The 23,472-nt window shown below is 41.8% G+C and overlaps 1 protein-coding gene across 11 annotated transcripts in view; it reads left to right on the top strand.

The window, feature by feature from the left end:
* Positions 1-17,216, top strand: part of NRIP1 (nuclear receptor interacting protein 1) — a 137,640-nt gene extending 120,424 nt beyond the window's left edge. For all 11 annotated transcript variants that reach the window (XM_030234351.2, XM_050973000.1, XM_030234350.2 and 8 more), the window contains one exon: positions 8,333-17,216. In XM_030234351.2, coding sequence (XP_030090211.1) covers positions 8,694-12,182 — 3,489 coding nt within the window. In that variant the 5' untranslated portion in view covers positions 8,333-8,693 and the 3' untranslated portion in view covers positions 12,183-17,216. The remainder of the gene's footprint in view (positions 1-8,332) is intronic.
* The last annotated feature ends 6,256 nt before the right edge of the window (positions 17,217-23,472 follow it).

The following is a 23,472-nucleotide window of genomic DNA, read 5'->3' as shown; positions in this document are numbered from 1 at the left end:
AAAAAAAAATAAAAAGCCCAAACCACAAATCATCTGGGTCTCTAACATGATTTTATGGGGGTTTTACATGTAGTTGAACGCTGTGTGACTGTGATCCTGCATTTCACCTTGCCTGGAATTCCTGTGTATTTGTGTTCAGTTAGCTGAAACCTATTCTGTTGAGAAGTCTACAAAGTGGCTTTCATTCATAACCATGAAATGGTTGGTCCCAAGTGAAACACAGCTATTACTGTCAATAAAGTACTGTGCATTGCTTTTTAGTCCTTTGTTGCACTCTGACATCTGAAACCCATTCTTGGTTAAAATAACATAAAGTGACTTAACATATGCCAGACCACCTAATATAGTTATTCCAAGAAATACACCTTTTTAGTGCACTGCTATCAGTAAATGCCTGTGTCTTTAGATCCCTCCAACAAGCAGGAGGTCAGAGTTGTGTGGAAATGCATTATCTGCATGCATTGATCATAACTCAAAAGCATTACCCAGGAGAGGACATTGATTTCTTCAGTGTATATTAATCACACTTCATTCCTGGGGAGTTGATGTAGAGTTAAATGCATAATCAGTGATTCGGTTTTGTAGGTGTCAGAGGGAATGGAAATCTGCTTGAGTTTTCTTTTAATTGCTTATTTATAGGCAAGTGGTTTACCAAACACTGGAAAGGTGCACCCTCTGTCCATTCTGTTGTATATTGTCCTCCTCTGTTCCGAAGACAAGTCTTGGTATATAGATTTTTGTATGTTTTTTGCTCTTGGTGTCTTGAATAAGAAGACTCAATTAACCAAAAGCCTTTCTGCTCACTGTAATTCTGAGCTTGGATCAACACCCTTTCCAACGTTTGTTGTGATTCAGTGATACGTGCTATTTCTGCATCCCTGTCCTTAATGGATGTGTGATGGGGGTGTAACTTCTCTGCATTATCTCTTAGTTTCTGCCCTTTCTGCTTGCAGCAGCAGAGGACCTTTGAGCAGTGACTAATGGGACAGGTTTAGGTGTCAAATACTTGCTTCCTTCACAGGTGGTGTCAGTAGGTTGAATGTCTGTTCTTCCTCATTCCTTACGATTAGCAAAGACTTGTCAGAGGGCGTGTTGCTAAGTTCATGCCTAGAGTGTTAGCAGGCCATAACCAAAAAGTGAACTCAAAGATGTCCTTTACAGTGCCATTAGAGAAGAAAATATAAATATTCCTCCAGTAGTTTTTGTAAGAACAAATACACGTAGGTGAGTCTGGGTAAGGAATTGACTGCAATGTCTGTGAAACACCAGGTGAATAGAAAGTTGTATGAACAGCGTGGGGTATTCTGTATCCAGGAGTGATTATTTCTGTGATGCTCTTTTCTTGTACTTGTTAGAATAAGAAATACTTACTTAAGGTAGGCTGAGCTACTGTTTGAAGAGTGTCACAGCATGAAAAATGGTCACACGTGTTTCGTCTCTGAACTTTGCAGCAGGAGGTTTTGATGAGCGGGCCGCATTTGGATTAAGCTGTGTATGGTGCTTAAGTGTACTTGTAAACCTTGGAGAGCTGCTGCTAAGGCTTTCACAACTCAGCTTTCATGGCAGTTGTCTGCTACCCATTTCCTCCTTCCCGTGTTCTCCATCTCTTTTGGGAGTTTCATTGGGTTTGGGGTGATGTTGGATGAGGGATTTTTTTGGTTTCTCAGGTAGGGTTTTGGTTGGTTGGCTTGGCTTTTTGCTAGGGCTTTTTATTTTCATTTTCAGTTTCGTTCCTACTCCTTACTACTTAGCTTTATGAAGATGTAAAACCCACATGTAACTTAGGGAGAAATGTTTGCCTGTGGCCTTCTGCAAGCTGTGCACCATGATCTGGAAGAAGGCTTGAGAGCCAGCATCGGATGAGTCTCAGTGTAGCCAGCAGTGCTCAGAATTTGGGTTTTCCACGGGGCAAAGCTTTACCACAGAGTTTGAGGCGTTCCTCCTGGGGTGTCTGTCCTGGCAGGGTGCTCAGCCTCACCTCTCCCTCTCCGTGGCTATGGAAATCTCCCTGACATTTCCACACCTCGTTCCAGCACACGCTGGAAATGTCGTGTTCCCCCTTGATATATATTACATACTATCCCAAAGCTCCTCGTTGTTGTCGTGGTGTGGTGTTCCATGGTCTGAGTGAGTCACAGATTCCCGGACTGGAGAATCCCATGTGAAATCTGAGGAGTGGAGGGACACTTGAGATGAGGTGGCTGAATCCCCCTTTCCACACCCCAAATGGAATGTGTAGGAACAGCCTCCCCTTGCTATTAACAAGAGTAATCTGCATTGACGTTTTAGTGGTCTCTTAAAAGCTGGAGTAAATCTAAATAGTCTCTACCATCAGAACACTTGGGGTATTTTCTTCCCAACTCAGTTGTTGGTTTGCTAACATTTCAGTCCAGTGGTCTGTCAGGTCTTGTTCTCAGAGGAAAAAAAATGCCTTGTGCCTGCTGTGCTCTTGATTCTGTGTTTCTGTCTATCTTGTATGACTTAAAGACTTTTCAGTTACTCAAAATTTGTAGGCTTTTGTTAAACAGTAGTTACTGCATCCTTTTGAACTGCTTCATCATCTGTTATGGAATTGGTTTGCTCTAGTATTTTTCAAAGTGCTATTATACTGAAACTGCTGAAATAATCAGAAGGTTTTGATCAGGCTGGTTTGGGTCTGATCCCTTTTACACACCCCCTCCCACTGCTGCCCCATCCCCATAGTGAAGAAAACACTTCTTTCTGCTGTTTAAAACTTAGAGACAGGTCGGGGCTGGGTTTGGCAGCACTCAGCCTAACAAAACACAGGGGAAAAGGCTTTTCCATGGCCGTGCTCATGCAGGATTTGGCTGGGAAGCCGTGGCTGCTGCTAATCCTGCATTATCCAAGGGGTGTTGCACAGAGGGAGCGGTGCTGCCGTGTGCTCCGTGCCAGCCTGGAGGGAACAGCCCCAGCTCGGGATGGGGAATGCCAGCTCTGGTGGGGTCAGAGTCTCGGGAGCCTCGTCAGAATTCCTGGCAGCAGCAGGAGCTCCTGCTGCTGCTGCTGCAACGCGATTCCTCATGTGCCCTCTCCTGCCTGAGCTGTCTGAAAGGGATAGGCTATCCTTCCCATGTTTAAAATGTCTTTTGGAGTCAGTCAGCAGGCCTAGGAGGAGTGAATAATGTGCCAGGCTCCTGGGAATAAGCTTATTTTTGCTTTCTCAAACTGAAACCCTACAGTTGTTAGGAGAGGAGCCTGATTTATTTCATTTAAATGAATTAGTTGTAAAAAAAAAAAAGCTTCTGGATTCCCAAGTTCTTTTGAGTGCAGCTGTGGGAGAATTCACCCACTTATTGCTGAGTTTTGCTCCCCCATCTGATCACTTCTGCTTTTCTTTCTTTTTTTTTTTTTTTGTCTTTTTTCAAATTACATTTACAAAGGGAACCTTCAAAATGTCTTGGCTGCCTGAATCAAAACTGTGAAGAGGTCTCAGCTGCTCCATTCATCTGAACAGATTTCTGACACAAATAAAGCGTGGATTTTGGAAAGCAAAGCACTTAAACACTTGATTCTCTTAAAGCACGTGCTCAAGTGCCATTGAAGTACCTGCTCTTGTGCAGCTCTGTGCATTTGGTGCCGGGGTTGTTGATCAGGGCTGTTTCCCTGCTCAGAACCTTTGCAAAAAGAGCCATCTGAAGACTGAAGTGCTTTTACCAGCACTCTGAAAGCATCCTTCCTGCTGAAATCAAAGGTGTGCAAATTGAGCTTAATAAAAATAATTCTGGGACAGCAAGTCTCATTACCCCCACTCATTCTTAGTTCGCTGCAAGATTCTGCTGCAATTCGCAGTGCATCTAGTATTTTTTTTTATTTTTGAGATCCTAATTTCATTGTGCTCTTCAGCATTTCACTGCAGGCAGCCCTAAGGATGGGAAATCACTTAAAATCCTGTGTTTTAGGTAGTTACTCAGTGCTGGTACTGGAGCTGCTGAGTAACACACAGCCGTTAATATATTTATCCTCAATTGTCTTTCTGAAGTTCCCATCCATTATTACTCCATCTGGGAAAACAGGGTACAGAGAAGTAAAACCAGAAGTCAGACAGCCTGTCTGCAGCACAGTGAGTAATTGGACCCCTGGATCCCAAGCTGCCACTGTAATCACTGTACTGCATTCCTCAAATCTGTAATAATTAAAATGACAGTCTGGGCCATTGGCTGATGTGGTGGGCTGGAGCCTTCACACTTGGGAATATGAGAATAGGAAGTCAGTGAAGCTAGCAAGAGGCTTTTTCTGGCTCTTCCAGTAGTAGCTAAGCATTAGAACACCAAATTTATTAAAAAACTGAAGATTTTTTTTTCTCAGACCAGTTTGATTTTAGCTTTACAAATGCATGTTTTTATTCATCTCAATTTAAAAATGGAACATAAAATTGCTACAGGAGTTTAATCGTCGTGAAAGAACTCTGAAAAGTAGTTAATAAAAATGTTTTATCTGTGTGAACATATACTAATCTCAACCTCTATTAATCATTCTAACAATGTGAACGAGTTTGGGTAATGTATCTTCTAATAAATGTTCATGTGGGCAATCTGCTAGCCATTGCCAGTTTCCTAAATGAATACCTTAATGGTATTCATTCGATTTTTTTCAAGATTTTTTCCTATGATCTTGAATTGAAACTGCAGAAGAAGACACCTTGATAATACCAAGTTTTTTGAATTACCTAATAGATTATGTAACCCTCAGACTCAAATAATGTTAGTCTAGTGTTGTTAATTTACTCTGGGTCTCTGTTCCACTTAGCAGAAGGATTTAGCTGCAAATGATAGCTTGAGATATTGGAAAAGTGTCTTACAAATGTGGTTTTGCTACTTAAATTGTGAACTGTCTAGAATTTCTTAAATAGCAGGAAATATCTATTGGGTGAACTAAAAGTCTGCTGTTTGTTTAGAGTATCAGTTAGGTTTGCAGTTGAGGCTTTCATTCATTCAAAGAATTCCTTAAAAATCAAAAAAATATTCAGGAGCAAAAAGCAATTGGTTCTGTTGTGCTTTACATATTAGAAGCTGTGTTCTCAGATTTCATTATCTTTTGCAGCAGTAATATATGGTAAGCAAAGGATCTTCAAGTTTTTTATTATTATTATTCCTTTAAAAATCTTTGTGGTGGATAAATATATTTGTGGTTTGCAAATAAACGAAGAAAAACTTCAACAACTGCAAAAGTGGAAATAATTTTCTGGACGTATGCAGTTCAGTGAACACTTTAATATTCCCTTATTTTCCCTATACTGCCTACAGCTTCTCCTTAGGCACACTTTAAAAGGCTGAAGAACTGATTTCTCATGGTGTGCTTCACTTGGGGAGTGTCTCACCAGGTTACAGCATTTGTGCTCTGGATTCTGCTGCTGAATTTAGTTTTGTCTAGGTAAACTTGGCTTAATGAGCTGGGTTGGTGCTCCTGGAGGTTCTGCACAACAGTCAGGTGGTTTATTTCTCATGGTACAGAAGTCTGGGAGAAAACACTAGAAGTGACAAAAAAGAGTGCATTTAGAGTAGTTGTGGTCAGGAAAGCACATGAACTTACCAATTTATTTTGTCATCGTAATTAAACATAATATTTAGGTCTAGAGAGTCATAGATCTTTGCAGCTTCAGTCCTTGCTGAGAAATAAGAAATTTGTTGCTCTATGACTTCTCCTTTCTCTCTCTTCTGCCTTTTCTTTTAACTTTCTTTTGTTTTTTTCCTTAACACTGAGCTGGTAACTTCTTGAATATTGAATTTTAAGAAAAAATACTAACATTTCAGTGGGTCCTGGGAAGTTCTTTTGTACAGCTAGTATGTATTTAGAAGGTAGCTGAATGGTTGCCTTAGTGTCCTGCTGAGCATTAATTTCCAAAGCTGGTTTGTATTTGTCATGAGTACACCTCAGATGGACATTGTCATGCGAGATTTTAACACTGCAATATCTGTTACAGCACTAAAGCAGAAGAAGCTTTTTTAAAGGATTGCTGATGTCCTGTTTTAATGTGTTAAGTGCTTTCCAGATTTCATTATCTTTAAAGAAGCTTCTTTGCAGCAACCCAGTTTAATTAAATTTATCAGTATTTCCCTAGCACTGGGTAATTGAAATAAAATAAAAAATGAAAATGGTGGCAGAACACTTCTTAGCATAGTTATTGTATATAAACTGTACTGGCTACAAGTGTCATCTCCTGCAAGAGGCTTTTGGAGTACCTGAGGGATTTGCATAAATGCATTGTCTCGTTTGAATTATCCCAAGGTGTAGTGAGTCAGGTTGTACTGAGCATTGGCTTAATGGTGCATTTGTTTGGGACTGTATCTTAAAGGTGTCCTGTAAGCCTTGCTTTTACCAGATTGTCAGAAATCCTGACAGAATTTCAGTTTTATTGTCTTCAATGCAATACTTTTGGAAGCTGGAAAAATATATTCTCCAGTTAAAGTGTGTTCCGAAATGTTTGAGGAAATTAGTGTAATTGTATTGCTGTTGCTGGATCTTTGATAGTTTCATTGGAAATCTTGTTTTGTTGGTTTTGGGGTTTTTTTAGGGATTTATTATTCATGACTTTTATTCTGTTTTTGGGTTGAAACTCTGTAAAATCCCACTCAGAGGTACAGAGGTTTTTGAAGGAGCAGTAAGATGATCAGTCATTTTCAGTTAGCTGAATCCACATTTAAGTTGTTTCATGTTTGAAGGAGCACTGTGTCTTCCACAGGTAATTCTGAAAATGCTGGTTAATGTATTTCTGAGAGAAGTTCTGAGACCTCAAGAATAGCTAACAGCTTTGCATTTGATATTTAAATGCATGGATATACATGTTTACATTACAATGCATTGCTGGTTAGATTTTTTGTTTGGGTTTGGTTTTGGCTTATTTTTTTAAGATAACTCCATTTTTAGAGTTTTTCTAGATGACTTAAAACCAAGTAAGGGAATATTTGCCCAGGGAGATTAAGGACAGTTAACATTACAGCTATTTAGTAGTTCTTATTCTTTACATTTTTAAGATCTGATTATTTTCTGACTTCTAGTTGCCTGCAGGTTTTGAATTAAAACCTTGCCTCTGGGAAATCAATCATAAAATATTCATTCACTTTAAGAAGGCAAGGATTTCATCTGTGTACATCCCTTTTAAACTTGTAAATACAAATTTTCAATGGAGTTTTAGCCCATGAAAGCAAATTACAGAGTTCAGTATGCAGAAGGACACTTACCTTTGCTCATGTTGAATATTTATGCCAGTTTAGTGTTGAGTGAGTGAAGGAGGATGCACGTGTGGTGTAATGGTCTCATTATTGAGGTGTGGTGACTGAGATATTTGTGCTGCCATTGACCAGCCCTACAGGTGAAACTGAAAAGATGCATCCAGCACAAGTGCCATTGCTGTGCATTTTAAAGCAGCTTTTTATTCCACACTGCCCCATTCAAGGAGGTATTTAGTAGAGATGTTATACACTCTGGAAGAATAGCAAGACTTCAGGGAAGGACTGGTTTGGTTTGGTTTGGTTTTGCCATCATGTGTTTCATGTACAGAAAGAATACAAAGGTAAAAATCCTCCAGGGAAGGGAGGATTTTGATGCCAGGATTTATGTTGCATCAGGAGCATAAGTAACCTCTTCCCCACTCTTATCACATGATTATTCTAATAACTTGTGGTGTTTGGGTGTTGTAAGAACAACAGATTTCACTCCTGTTGTGTTACCATGCTTGATTTTGCATTCGTGCATAGTCCTGGGCAGTGCTAACAACTTTGTTTCTACTTTCAGCAATACCATCCACCTGCCAAACAGAAATGTGATGCTGTCTATTCTGTTATTTCAGAAAAAATGCAACCTGGAACTAAACATTGACTTTAGGCCTGCCTTTTCCTTCTCAGTATAAGAGTTATAGGCTGTGTGTTCTGTTCTATTTACATTTACAGAAGAAAAGTTCATGCAACTGTGAAGTAAAATTAAATGGATTTTTTATTTATACCGTGTTTAGAGTGATTTCAGATTGTCCTGTCGGGTTTGCTATTCCTTATTTTTAGCTGCAGAATAGTGAAATTCAGTGAAGGCTTGTAGTAGCTGTACTTATCATAAAAAAATCTTAATTTTTGTGTAAAACTTCATCTCAGAATTGTTTTCATAATGTTCTTTGAATTGGATACCATGTATTTTGTCCTTTATTTGATTTTTAGTTTCTTCTGGAATGTGTGTTTGTGTATCCTGAATGTCTGCCTAAGACAATGCATGGGGGGTTGGATTGGATTTCTTTTTTTTTTTTTTAAAGGAAGAATGTTTTATGCAATAATATCTTAATCCTAAATATTTTCTTTCTCTTTTTTGTTTTGTGTTTCTCACTTAGGAGTTTTATGTGCTTGGTGGAGATGGAAAAGGAAAGAAAGCAAGCTGGCCTCCAGAAGAAAGAAGGCAGCAAATATTTAATGGAACTTTTTTTCTGTGAAACCATGTTTTAAGTGTTCCTCCTAGACATCGTCCATAAGTCTCCTAGATCTCAGCTGAGGATTGCTATGATTGGAAACCTGGCTCATCAAACAGTGTACACTGGGAGAAGCCTGCCTAGGATAATACATTTTCTATTGTTTCTCAAAGTCTCTAAGAACACGCTGTAGACATCTCCCTGTTATTAACTCTGCATCTTAATTGAGCAAAACTAGTCTTTGAAGTGAACAGAAACAGAGCCTTTTTGGAAACTTTTATTGAACATGACTCATGGAGAAGAGCTTGGCTCTGAGATGCACCAGGATTCTGTTGTTCTAACTTACCTAGAGGGATTACTAATGCATCAAGCAGCAGGAGGCTCAGGTACTGCAGTTGACAAAAAGTCCACTGGGCATAGTGGGGAGGATCAAAACTTTAAGATTTCAGGAAATATATTTCCCAGCTGTCAGAGTAATGGTCCAGTTCTTAACACGAGTACATATCGGGGATCTGGCATGCTGCACCTCAAAAAAGCAAGACTGTTGCAGTCTTCAGAAGACTGGAATGCAGCAAAGAGAAGGCGGTTGTCTGATTCCATTGTGGATTTAGATGGAAAAAAGGAAGCTTTGTTGGCTGGCATGGTTGAAAATGTGCCTAAAGGCAAACAGGATAGCACATTACTTGCCTCTTTGCTTCAGTCATTCAGCTCTAGGCTGCAGAGTGTTGCTCTGTCACAGCAGATTAGACAGAGTCTTAAGGAGCAGGGGTATTCTCTTAGCCACGATTCTTTACAAGTGGAGAAAGATTTAAGGTGCTATGGTGTTGCATCCAGCCACCTGAAGACTCTGCTGAAGAAGAGCAAAGCAAAAGATCAGAAGCTGGACAACAGCCTGCCTGACATCACTAAGAACCTGCCCAAAGAGAGGTTTATAGAGTCTCCTCATGCGGTGCAGAGCAGCCCCAAGGTGATGAACGAGCCCCTGTCGTGTGCTGCAAGGTTACAAGCTGTTGCAAGCATGGTAGAGAAACGATCCAGTCCTGCTGCTTCGCCCAAGCCCAGCGTAGCGTGCAGCCAGCTGGCTCTGCTCCTTTCCAGTGAAGCCCACTTGCAGCAGTACTCCAGGGAACACGCTCTAAAAGCACAAAATGCCAATCAGATTGCAAGCGAGAGACTTGCAGCGATGGCCAGGCTCCAGGAAAGTGCTCAGAAGGACATAGGCCAGTTTGGTTTGGCCAAAGGAATGACAAGCCATCTCAATGGTCAAGCAGGATCATCCCCCAAAACAGTCGCTAGCAAAGGCAATGTGGCACCGTTTCAGAGCTCGGTGGGAATCGTGCACTCGCCTCCCAAAACTGTGGGATACAAAAGTACTGTGGAAAGGAGTAACCTGAAAACCTCTCCCAGCAACAGCTTGCTCTTACATCTGCTGAAAAGCCAGAATACCACCAAGCACGTGAAAGGGCGTGAGCAGAGTGAGAGAGCCAGCATTTTTGAAGACAGCAGCACACCAACAACTGTTGATGAGTATTCAGACAACAATCCCAGTTTTACAGAAGACAGCAGTGATGATGAAAGCTCCCATTCTAACTGTCTTCCTATAGACCTATCCTTTAAACAGAGGACAGATAAACCAGATGCAGGGCCGCCTGCATCGCTGGATAACCTGACTCAGTCCTTGCTTCGTAACTGGGATCCAAAAGTTTCCTGTCCAGAGAACAAGGAAGAGAAAGACACTCCGAAAGCTTCCAAGCTGAATCCCCACCAGAAAGTAACACTACTTCAGCTGTTACTTGGACATAAGAGTGAAGAACAGGTAGACAAGAGTAATGATCCTCAGGGACCACACAGTACAGCTGATGTGGCAAAATTCACTGTACAGACTGGGAAAAGGACTCCTGTTGCTGACAGTCCCAGTGCCAACCGAATGACTCCATTAAGCACTCCACCCTTGCTGGCTTCTACAAAAGCAGACTCTCCTATAAATCTCTCACACCAGTCACTGGCTGTCAAGCGGAGCTCACCACCCTATGCCTGCAGCATCCAGCCGGACAGACTGATGAATTCTGCATCTAAGCACTTGATAGACCTGTCCAAAAGCAAGGAAATTCAAGGAGCTAAGCTGAGCAGGACTGATAGTCCCCAGAACTCCTCGGCATTCAGTGCCAGCAAGCTGCTGCAGAACCTGGCTCAGTGTGGCATGCAGAGTTCCATGTCGAGTGAGGAACAAAGAGCTAGCAAACAGCTGCTGGCAGGCAACATGGATAAACCTGTGGGCTTGATTGATAGATTGAACAGCCCTCTGCTTACGAATAAATTGAGTATGCATGAAGAAAATAACAAAATATTCAGTTGTCAGCCCGCACCCGCTGAACAAGGACTTCCAGGTTCAGAAATAGAAAATCTCCTTGAAAGGCGCACTGTCCTTCAGCTGCTTCTGGGAACTCCCAATAAAGGTAAAAGTGAAAAGAAAGAGAGGATGCTTTTAAGAGATGAAAGTTCTCAGGAACAGACAGACAAGGCTTTGAATGAGCAAATATTGACGGTGAAAATAAAAACTGAACCATCTGACGAATCAAATGTCCCTTATAATTCAAATGCACAACAAGTAAGAGAATGCAAGGGTAACAAATTCCAAGGGTTTGTTCATTCACTGCAGAGAAACGCAGCTGCTTCTCCAGCATCCGAGGAGGTGAAATCTGAGCCTCTTTCACCTCAAGATTTCTCTTTTTCCAAAAATGGCCTGCTAAGTAGGTTGCTGAGACAGAATCAAGACAATTACCCTGCAGATGAGCCTGACAGGAGTCACCGAAACAACGAGCTGACACACCTTGAATCCAAGAGTCTTTGCACAGTACCGAAGAAGAGGAAGCTTCATGCTGAGCCTTTGGAAAGCCCATTAAAAAAGATGAAAAGTAATATGTCTGATGCTGGAAACAATCACGCTTCTCCTACCGAGGCGCTCTACGGGCCTTTGCTTAACCAGCAAGAACTGAAATTCAGCAGAAGTGATGCTGAATTTAAATATGCTGTAAGTCATGGTTCAAATAGTGAAACTGAAAATAGGAGTTGGTCTAGAGATAGTAAAGGCTTTAATGTGTTGAAACAGCTGCTTCTCTCAGAAAACTGTGAGAGAGATCTGTCACAACATAGGAATAACATACTAACAGAGGGCAAGAAAAAAGGAAACAAAACCAGTGCAACAATCAATAAACCTGAATTCACCATTTCTTCAGTAAGATCGTTGGTGGGAAGCCCTGTGCAGCAGAACAATTGTGTAGATCACAGAACATTTCAGTATCCCGTAGCAGTAAAAAGTCCGGCCAGCTCCCCCTTCCCTGAACACCTGGGAAGCACGGTGTCCAGACTGGAGTCTGAGCAGTTGAGCATGTGCTCCATGCCCAGTGAGAAGGGCCCCATCAGATGGGTGATCACGGGCATGGACAAGAATGATTATGAGAAAGACTCTCCGAGACTGACCAAAACCAACCCCATACTCTACTACATGTTACAGAAAGGTGGCAGCTCTGTCAGCAGCCAAGAAGCACATGACAAAGAAATTTGGAATGAGCCTTCATTTACCGAGAGCTCAACTCGTGTTACAATCAAAGAGGAGTTGCCATCTGACCCAGAGCTCAAAACTCCTTTTAGTAACTTAAGAAGCCCTTACAACAGCCATATGGGGAGTAACACCTCCCATCAGCATGGTGGTGTGAATGGAGAAGTGCATGGACTTCTGGAAAAAGTGCGAACAATCAAAAAAGAGCCAGAATAAACTGCAGCCTCCTCAGTGAGTTTACAATCAGCGGTTTTGAATCTTTGTTTAAAAAAAAAAAAAAAGAAAAAAGAAAAATGAGTATGAACTTCACTACTGTATAAATTGAGCATGATTTTACAACAAAAAAAAAGCATGGTCTAATTGAGATGTTTTCATTTGATAAACTTTTTATTTTTCTGGTGATGTTATTTAAAATACATGTAGATAAAATTTGCTTTACAGTAGATTGTCACAAGGAAACTAGAAGGGTTGTAATTTGTACAAGACGTTTCTGTATGTATCAGATTAAGTTATGAGTACTCTTTGATCAGAGTCTTATTTGGATCTGCAAGCTTTTGGTATAACATAAAGTGTAAGCGTACAGCCTAGGTGGTGGTAATGCTGCGTTTCCTCCCTCCCTGTAAAATAATCCTTATTTTTTTGAAGCCTGAGCGTAGAGACAGTGTACTTTTTTTTTTTTTTTTTGAATGTTTTAATATGTTTTGTGAAATTTTAAGAATAACTTTTAAGAAGTGGAGCAGTCCGTCCAAGGTATTAGCTCGTCATATTGGAAAACCTGCGTCAGTGTTAATAATTGAAGTGCACTGAAATGTATTTTTTAGTGCTTCCAAAATTTGTATGGTTATTTTTAAATCTTGTTTGTGGTCCTGCCAGAATAGTGGTGTGAAATCTATTTTTCTTCCTTGCCCTGCTCTCAACAAATGCCTTCCTCAGAATTCTTAGCCATAGTTATGAGTTACTAGTTAGAATTAAGGGTTTTTTCTAGGTTTTTATAAAAAAAGGCAGATTTTCATAGGCCGTGCAAATACTGCACGAGTCCTTTTGTCGGCACATTCCTGTCACTTTCCTGCCTAAAAGGGGAAAGCCAAAATGCCTCTTGGAGTAGTGTGATTGAGAAGGCTTAGTACATGTATTCAGTGAGGAAAATGCTGGAAAGCTTGTGAAGGGGATGAACAGAATTGTGTGTTCAGCACCATCCTGCTTCCCTGTGGAAGAATACCAACTGCACTAAAGCAGCACATCAGACTTCCACTCTAAGATGGAATAGGATTTTAATGAAAAATGTGTTGGCCTCTTCCTACAACCAGGGAAAAGAATCTATAATCTGCCAATATTTATTACTCTCTGAACAGCTGATACATGGTTTAATGCACTACCCTTTCACTGCAGAAAATCTGGCTTTAGAATAATTTTCCAGGTAGCACTGAGGATAAAACTGTGGTTTTGTCATGTTCTGTAATGGATAGTGGGATATATCTGAGAAATCCTTCCCTGCCCTTTTCCTCAATCCCCACCTGTGCTGTGATTTGTAACATCTGGCAGTATCAGCCTGAGATGGGAGGAACTGAAAATTGCAGTCAGACCTGAGACATCTTAAAAGAATTGCTGGCTGGGGAAGAGTCGTGTGGCTCTGCTTTCCCGTTAGCACTGTCAGTGTTAACTCCATTTGCAGCCCTTATTTCTCTGAGGGCAGGAAGAGGACAAAATCCAGTTCCTCTGAATTATATGAATTATTGGCAAGCAGAAGTTTTGCTGAACTTTTTACTCCTCTTAAAAAAAAAAAAAAAAAAAAAAAAAAAGAAAGGTCTCTGTGTCTTCTTGATTTCACAGCTAATCCTCTCTGCCATCAGCAAGCAGCTAAGCAGTTGGCTTGCACAAATAATGAAAGCTGCACTCTGGTTTAATTTTGTCTGTTTTCACCCTGCAAGCCAATGACATGACAAAACTGCTGTTCCTGTCCATCCCATGTCTGCAAAGCAGACATGAGTGATGGGGCATTTTGCTCTTTTCCATCTGGTTTGGTTTCTGAGATCCTTTTCCCAGACTCCTGGCTTGCTGAGACAGAGCAAGCTGTTGTCCCCCTCTTGTCCCTGTCCCCAGCCTGAGATCAGTTCCTCCTCTTTCCAGTGCAGTTCCTACTGAAAGGGGCTTCTTCTGTCTGACAGCTGGAAAATGCACCACTATTCTGTTCTGCCGCCCTCCGGGGGATACCTTCTTTTAGGGAACACAAATATTTGGCAGTATCTGGTATAAAACATTCCCCCTGGTTTTTATGAGAAATAACAGAGCAATTAAAAGATATATTTTTATGTTACTTCGGTGAAGCATAATATATTAATGGGCTGTACAAAGAAGATTTATATTTTAAAACCTTCACACAAATCTAATATCATTTTAAATGTCATTGTCTGAAGTATAATATAAAAATAAAATTTTGTTTGTCTTTAATATTGCATTTATAAGTAGCCCAGTGACAATTCAGATGTCTCATAGATTAATCATTAATGAGATAAAGTATATTTTGGATTGACAGTGGAACTGAATTCTTTTTATATGAGTCAACCCAGCAGAAATATTAAAAAGATGGTATTTGTTCCATCCATTAAATGTCTTTTTAAGTCTTAATTGATTATTTTTCTTGAAACAATGTGTATATAGGTAGGAAATATATACAATATAGAATAATAGATGGTCCCCAGACTAAATACAGGGCTATAATTTGCTTGAAGAGCTCCACAGAAAAATGCAGCGTTAGAGGATGTGGAATTATCTGGTGGAAAAAACTTCTCCAAAGCCAAGTTGAGATGAAGAGTGGGGAAGAGATTCTGACCCTGACAAAAAATAATACTGGAATCGAGCCATGTGCTGACCTTTGTATTTATTCTAGGGTAGTCTATTGTTATAATATATACTTTTGAACATTTAGTTTTGGAAGTTTTGTAAAACAGTTAAGTTAAAATGTTAACAGTTTGACCAGTAAGGATTTAGCTTTCTTTTTAGTTGATGTTAACAAAAGGGTATTGCCATTCTCACAGACGTCAGTAAACTCTAATATACAAGAATTGAAGTTTGGGACATGGTGTTCATGGAAGAATCTTATCTCCTGTAGGCTTTGCCCTCTCAAACAGCAGGTACCAAGGGCAAGGCCCTTGAGAGTGGGCAGGACATGCCAAGGGAATGCTCTGTCAGCTGCTAAGAGGGCAACAGCTGTCTCCTCCTGTATGGAATTCTCCAGTATCACTGGTGTTACCCCCTCCCTAGGGAAGAGAGGTTTTCTTGGAATCTACCCCATCCACATTTACAGCATTGACACCTTAGGACCAAAGGCTCTCCAATTATTTTTTGTCTTGTAGCGTGGGTGAGTAAAAAGGAGTTGCTATTTTTTTTCTTGGGGACTTTCCCATCAGAGAAGAGGGGTGTGGGAGCTGGGTTTGTTGTCCCAGGAGGGACTGGTAGGGCTGGCCAGGTTTTCCCAAGCAGCTCTAAGATCCCTGATTTCCACCAGTCCCTGCAGATGAATTGCAAACCAAGGTCACCCCTTGAGTAGCCCTCGGTACTCTCAGCAACTCCTGTTTCCTCCAGGCCTTTAGGCTACAGATTTGGAGCAAAATGGGGTCTTGGCAGATTTTGGCAGCAGCAGCTGTGCAGGCAGAGCAGTGCAGGATCAGTGGGTGCTGGTGTGTGATCTCCCCATCAAAGGAGCAGGGAGGGAAGGGGAGGGCACATCCCAGTTAGAGCCAGCAGAGACTGCTGGGGGCGAGCTGCTTCCAGCTCTCAGACCAGTGAGGAAGTGGGTTGGGGAATTGTCTCTATTCCACGCTGAGAGTGCAGTTGCAGCCCCTTGGAGCTTTAACCTGAATTAACTCTGGCCCCACTCAGCTGGGAAGGGCTGGGGCTGCAGCAGTGGCTGGAGCTGTGGAGACCCCGGTGCCTTGCTGGAGGGGGCATCAGCAGCGCCTGGCAGAGTGCCCAAACCCGCTGGATTTGGGGATTGACTCGGAACTGCCACGCAGATCTGCCTTTTCTTTCCAGAGGGAAGTGTCTGGGACTCAGATGTCCAGGTTTCTAGTGTCTCCTCTGCCAAAGCTTGAGGAAAAGGTTGTGGGTAAAGGCTTGACCACAGAATCAAAAGTGGAGAGCTGGAGGGCTTCTCTACTGATACCACAGAGCTGGGCAGCTTAGTTTGAGAAGTTAATGTGAGATCAAAAGGGAATTCAGCCATAACTTTTACTTTTCGTAGCCATTTACTCTTAGTGAAGTTTTTAAATTTTTAATTTACAAATGTTTTTAAAAGAAAGAAATGAGTGGTTTAAATTTTCCCTGTCAAATGTTGGTGAAAGTATTACAGCTCTCATTGACGTCAGTGACATGATATTACCAGTTTGTTCTCTGCCACATCTTACAGAGGAGTAAACTGGTAAGTATATATTATATATATATTTATATATAATGTAAATATGTTGACTTGTTACGCCTATAATATGTTGAAATTGGTTTTTAAAAGGTGATGTAAATAGTGGTTTCCTTAATGAAAAATACATATTTTGTATTGTTCTAATGCAAAGGAAAAAAACCTTTTAATCTTTTTTGTTATGTATATTCCATGTATAAGTGTAAATATGATCACATAGGTTTAAAAACTTTTGCATGTATGTATACAGTTGCAAGTCTGGAAGAATGTATAGAAAAATTCTTTTATTTAAAGTTGTGATTAACTGCTGCATGAAAAGTGCATGGGGGACCCTGTGCATCTGTGCGTTGGCAAAACAAAAAAAAAAAAGTCTTAACAAGTCAGGTCAGTTCAAAACACAACAGTATTCCACTTCTGGACATGACTTCTGCTGTGGTATTTTAGCTTTGTGAAAGAATGTGCTTCAATTCAAAAGGGTCTGGAAAAAAAAAAAAATGCAAACCTACTTTTAAAACATGAAGTGCTCATACAACTATAATAAGTCATGTAAGTTCAGGACTCCATTTTGCATAATTGAAATATTGTACCTGGACTATTCCATCCCTGTAAAACAAAGGAGTATTGATTTTCATTGCCATATATAAGAATTTGGGATTTTACCACAACCAGTTTTATTGTGATGTGTCTTCAGTAATTTAACTGGTCTCATTTTTTTTATTAGCAATTAATTTCCTCATGTGATGTCACAAAACTGTACATACTGCAGTGTGAAGTTTTTTTAAATCTTTCAGTGTTTACTTCCTGCAGAAGATTTGAATAAATGAGAAAAATGCATTGTCTTGATGGTTTTTAAATCTGCTTTATTTCATGTGTACTCTGTGTTATTGGAGAGTTAGTGGGCTCTTTGCATCAGTGCTGTTGATTCAAATTTCTGACAACAAAAGTACCTCAAGGAACTTGGGCACACGCAGCCTTCAGCAAGGCTGCTGACTGGAAGCTGAGTGTTGTGGAGCTGGAAATGAAGCAATCTAAATCAGATTAGCAGCTTTACTTCACAAAGCTCTGTATTATGTTTTACTTAAATACCTTTCTGCTTATTAACTTGAAATCAGTGACCATAAACTGGAAACCTCTAAGTGGGAATTCTCATGTGAAAATAATTTTGAATGTTAAAACATTGTTCAGGTCCCTTGTGCAGGGTGGAAAGATCTGTTTTCCCACTAAAATCTACTTTGGTTCATATCACAAAGAAGACTTCTCAGCTTCTGTATGTTGCTTAAGAACATAAACAGAATAAGAAGTGAACACAGTTTGCCCATGAAGCTCACACAAGGTTTAGCAGTGCACTTCCATCCTATTATGGAGTTAAATCAGCTTTTGACATTAGTGCAGAGGATGGATTGCAGCATTAGTGCAAGTGCTGTTTCTCCAGAAAATCTTTGTTCAGGGTCTCCAGACAGTGTCTGGGGCTGTACAGTTGCAAGCAGGCACAGAAGAAAGGTCATGACTGTCTTGGGTAGCAGTAACACCTATTTTTGTGAATCATCCTGTGCCTCCTGGTCTCAGCAATAAATTGTGTGCCTGAGGTACTTTGGAAGCATTCTGGAAAGCAGCAAATATAATACATGAAGGTAATTTTAAAACAGTAATTCTGAGTGCATAGATCTCAGCTAGGGCGTCCTGAACTGTGTAACAGCATTTTAATTGTTCAGTATCCAAAATGGAACAGCATGGGGATGCTGTGTCACTTTGGATACATCACCTTGCAGTATGGATGTAGTGCCACCAGTGATGCTCAGCTGTGCTTCAGAGGGGAAGGACCCCGACCCAGCTTCTGTCCAAACTCTCCTCTCTGTAAGTAGGCTTGATGTGTGGGATCAATGGCTGAGCAAAAAGGCAGCACCTGAAAAAACAGTATCACTGAGGAGCCAGTCTCATCTTCTAATGGCAGTGCAGCTTGGAAATAATTTCTTGAAATACGTGGTTTCTTCACTGCTGTGTTTGTTTCAGTTTTGAGTCTGCCCACCAGGCAAAGCCAACCCTCTACCTCTGTTTCTTCAGTGGTGATACCCTAGGACAGTTCCATGGAGCACCTGAATATCTCTGACTTTTCTGTTGTTACTTGGTGGGGGTTTCAGGCTCTTGTAAATTCACTCTATTTATTCAGTTGTGCTGTAAAGTAAAACTTGCACAGTGCCTACCAGAACAAGCAGGGCTGTGGAGCTGATGTATGGTGTGCTGGACAGCCCGTGGGGTGATGAGGATATGGAATGGGTGTCATATCCATGGGATATGACACCCATTCCATATCCTCATTCCCCTCTTGTTAACTGCATTTGCTTGGTGATTCAGGATGAACTCACTCAGTGCTTCACACTGCCAGTGAACTCTTCACAGCCAGACCTGTGGTCACATGGAATCTTCTCGGTCCCCAACTTGTTCCTCACAGAATGAAAATTGCATGTGGTGTTGATGGGTCTCTTCCACGAAACAGCTGCTGAAAGAAGGAATTTTCATTTCTGCTTCAGAGATTTCCAAATTGGGAGGGGCAGGGGACAGCAGTAGTGTTCATGGCACTTGGCACCCCAGTCTTCTCTGCTCCCCAGTGAAATGAGCTGCAGCATTGTGGGTGGCAGGGACAGGTGTGGGCTCTGTAGATCATTTTCAGGGATGTGCATTTTGGAAGCCTTTGTAAGAGTGAAGAAACTCACTGCAGTAGCACAGACATGTATTTAAATAAGAAAAGTAAAGCAAATTATTCTTCATTGACTGTAAATTTGCCAAGAAAAAATGTGGGTTTGAAACTAAAGAGTACAATCACAATGTTTTGCTGTATGGCACAGCTTGGCACATTAGGGCTCTGGAATGCACCCATGGGAATGTCTGTAGGGACTTGATATGAGCCTGGAGCAGAGGCTAGGATATGCAGGCAGTAATTGCTGATAATATTTTTATTTCCTTTTGATTGTCAGAGTGACTCAAAGGGAGCATGGCACAAACTTGAGCCATAAAAATCCTCTCTGCTGGTAGCTATCAATGCTGCTAATGAAGGAGCATATGCTGATCCAAGCTCACAGCAGCCCACTTTGATTTGGCTTTCTAAGGAATGCTTGCTCTTAATGAATAAAGAGATTTGTCACTATTTCCAGATTACTTTTCTGGTTAAATTACTCAGAACTTAGCTGAGTGCAAAACAAACATAATTGCCTTGTGAATATGCCAGTTAGATAAACCTGATGCCTGCTTCCACAATTCAAGTCAGAGCGTGCCTTCAGTGCTAAACAGGAGGCAAAGTGGGCTGCTCTCTAAGTCAGTGGGGGCTCTCTGGCCCCAGCCTTCACTGAAGCTGCTGCTGACTTTGGGAGTCCTACCCTTTTGTGTGCTCTAAGTCCTTCAGAAATTTCGGCTCAGAGGTTACTTCTGCAGATGAGTCACTTAACAGATACATCGGACTGTGGTTACCTCTCACATTCGCCTATCTGCACCTCTGGAACTCCAGCAAAGTGTTACAGCTTTTCAAGTTCTGCCTAGTGACTAGATTCCCTGCACAAATCTCAGGTACTGAGAGAGAATAAGTGATGAAATTCAAGGATGATTTGGAGTTGGATGCCCTGGTGCTCAGTCTCTTGTATGCTGTGACTTGGGAAATGCTTTGCTAGAGTTTCTGTGGAAGAGGAAGTTTTCTCCAGCAGCTGACAAAATTTCTTTTTTCCCCTGAATTCACGTTTTTCTCTGAAAGAATCCTTAGGTTTGATGTTGGGTTTTTTTTTTCAAGAAGCCTCATTGACTCTCACATGCCTCACAAATGGCTCAGTGATTCACCTTTGGACAGCCAAGGGGGCCAGTGTCCCTTCAAGTGATGTGTGCTGTCCCCTCACAAGTGCACCTCTGTGCCTGTCCTCTGTGTGTGCAGTAGGGGACCAGTGACTTGGGGCTCTTAGCTTTTGTGCCACAGTTATTTAAAGTGGAGAAGGAAGAGACTGAAAGGGAATCTTAAAATGGCAAGCTACAAGATGTTATTCCCAAGTGCCCTTTATTTTCTAATCCCGCTTAATTTTCTGCTATTTGACATGGTCATAGTGAAAAAATCCTCATTAGCATTTGATAGATCCAGGAAACAAAAATGTGGAGCTATTCATGTCTTTGGTTGTAGACTCATAGAATGCCTTGGCTTGGGAAGGAGCTTAAAGATGATCATTTCATTCCAACCCCTGCCATGGGCACGGACACCTTCCACTGGAGCAGGTTGCTCAGAGCACCATCCAGCCTGGCCTTGGACACGTCCGAGGATGGGGCAGCCAAACCTTCCCTGGGCAGCTTGTTCAAGTACCCCAGCACCCTCACAGCAAAAAATTTCTTCCAAATTTCAAATCTTAATCTACCTTCCTTCAGCTTAAAGCCATTCCCTCTGCCCTATTACTACATGACCTTGTGAAAAGTCCCTCTCCAGCTTCAACTCTCTTGAAGTGCCCTTTGGGCACTGGAAGGTGCTCTAAGGTCTTCCCACAGCCTTCTCTGGACTGAACAATCCCAGCTTCCTCATGTTCCACCCCTCTGATCACCTTGGTGCCTCCTCTGGCCTGGCTCCAGCAGGTCCCTGTCCTTGCTGTGCTGGGAGCCCAGAGCTGGATGCAGCCCTGCAGGTGGGGTCTCAGCCCAGCGCACGTTTGGCTGAGTGAACAGAGATCAGTACCACCACTGAAATCATGCAGTATTACTGATGCAGGTTTGCTTACTTCCTGGTCCAAAACCTAAAGAAGCTTTACATTTCTTTATGAACAAGTACCAGGAGCTGGTTGGTCAGCATGTAAATATGTTTAAAATCAGAAAAGAATGGTTTAGGTAATCCTTGCACACAGTGATGTCTGTCTCTTGTGTAAGGAACTGTTAACTCTCATGCTATTTCCCCCCTTCCTCTTACCTATTATTTTGAGTCCTTTCATCTCATCTTCAAACTACACAGGAGCCCAGTCATCCCCCATGAAGGGCAGAGGAGACAAAAGAAGTATATATTTTTAGACAACTCCTTTGAAATAAGTGTTTGCCTAAGGTACTGTGTTATGCATTGGCTGCATTGAATGCTGTGTCTTGGTCTCTCCTCTGAAAGTATTCACCCAAGGCAGTGCATAGTGCCTGCACACTGAGGAGAGAGATGATGACATCTAACAGCAGCTACCCCCAGCACCCCCTTTATTTTAGAATGCTGCTTACTGTGGCAGAAAGAAGCAAAGTGTATGACACAAAGCTTTTTTCCTCCAAAAAAAAAAATCACTTTTGAAAATGGTACAGAATGAAAACTGCAGCTTCAAGGTCAGAAAAGGAAAATGAGAGGGGAATTTTTTTTTTTTTTTTAAGTGTCCTCCTCAGCATGGTCCAGCTGGCAGCCTGTTGCCTGCTCCCACCACCTGTTTCCCAGAGGGAAGACACTATGGTGGTGCAGGTAGTGGTTGTTTCCCAGGAGGGCCAAATTTTGCCATTTGCATGAGATCTGACTCAGAGCTGGTGGCAGCTGCTCCTAGCATGGACAAAACTGTGGCAGCTCCTGATAGAAGAAGGAAAGGCGCTGAAATCCCCTGCTGAAAATGTTCCCAGCCCAAAGAATCATCCTGTATTTTTGCATGGCATAGATTTGCAGTTATTAATTTAGAAGTGGATGGAATAATTGTCTAGAAACTGACAGTAGTTATCGTATTGAATGCACCTCACTCTTTAAAACTTAAAAGGTCTGGGGATAAAGCTAGTTGCATAAGAAAAAAAACAAATCTTATGTATTCAGTATTTTCAATAGATTTTTTCATTGTCTTCCAACATCTGCCTAGATTTGAAAGCTCAGTTCTCTTTAGTCAGAAAGGTGCTATTCCAGAATTCCTGCCATTTTTACCATTTTTGTTTTGCTTCTAGTAGAACAATCTATCACTTGTTTGATTTCAAATTCTGCCTGTAACACTGTACAATGCTGCTGCAAAATGTCTCCTGACAGTCCCAGGAAGCTCCTGCACGGAACAGAATTCTCCTCTGACCCAGGCTAACTGCTGTGCCTTGCTCCTAGGGTGCCTGGAGCAGTAAATGGTAATTTTGGTCCTACATGATTCTGAGCACTGTATACATTTCTGCCTAGTTCAGTTTTTCTATCTCCCAGTTCGGATCAAGGTGATATGGAGATTTTTGGCAGTACGTCACGGGCTGTAGAAGTAGCAGCTGGTTTCCAGTCATCTTCTGTGTTCCTGTTAGCCTGCATTAATGGTGCAGCTGTGCCAGTGTCACCCTTTGAGCCCGTGCCCAGCTGGCCTAAAGCGAACACAGTTCCACGGGAGCCGAGACGGCGCTATCCCTTTTGATGTGGAACGTGGCTGCCTGTGGCATGGAATGCTATGCCTTGCAGGGAAGTAGAGAGTTCAGCAGAGGAGATCAAGTTCTTGACAACTGTGGGAACATCTGTAGAGCAGAGCACAGCTTCTTGTTTTTTGCAGTTTCACTCTGGATGCTCAGAGTTCACTCTCCTCCTCTGCTCAACCCAAGTGTTATTCTGGAGGAGGAACCAGGAGGGGAAGGGTCAGATGGATGAGAGCAGCATTTGTGGGGCAAAATTCAGTCCCTGGAGTGAGGACCAACCCTGAGAGTGATGAAGCACAGAAACCTCTGTTCAGAAATGCCTTAAGGTCAGGACACAGCTGCAGCACTATATTGGCCAAAGGAGTGCTTAGAGAAATACTCTTTTTGGTCTGATATTCAAATTCCTGAGACCTGGCAGGGATTAAAAGAGGTGCAATAAAAGGGGCAATGTGATGGAGCCCTACTGGCCACAGGGGCTGCTGCTTCTCAGTGGGGTTGGGGATGCACAGTGGCCAGCTGGGCAGATGGTCCATCCCCAGTCTGGAGGGAAGGATGGCTGGGTTGAGTTCACTGAGAGTCCAGCACGAGGGGGAGATGCAGAAAAGCACCTCCAGACGAGTGGTGTGGTACCAGGATGCCTTGCTTCAGCATCTGAGTGAACAAGGTCAGGTTAAAAAGCCAAAATGGTAAGACTCCTGTGACAGTAGGAATCCTGTTTACTGTATTTTCTTTTTCCACAGCAGAAGTTCAAGTTGCTATCTC

This window comes from Serinus canaria, chromosome 1, assembly GCF_022539315.1.
Source record: "Serinus canaria isolate serCan28SL12 chromosome 1, serCan2020, whole genome shotgun sequence".
Lineage (NCBI taxonomy): Eukaryota > Metazoa > Chordata > Aves > Passeriformes > Fringillidae > Serinus > Serinus canaria.
This window is presented reverse-complemented; position numbering and strand designations above follow the sequence as displayed.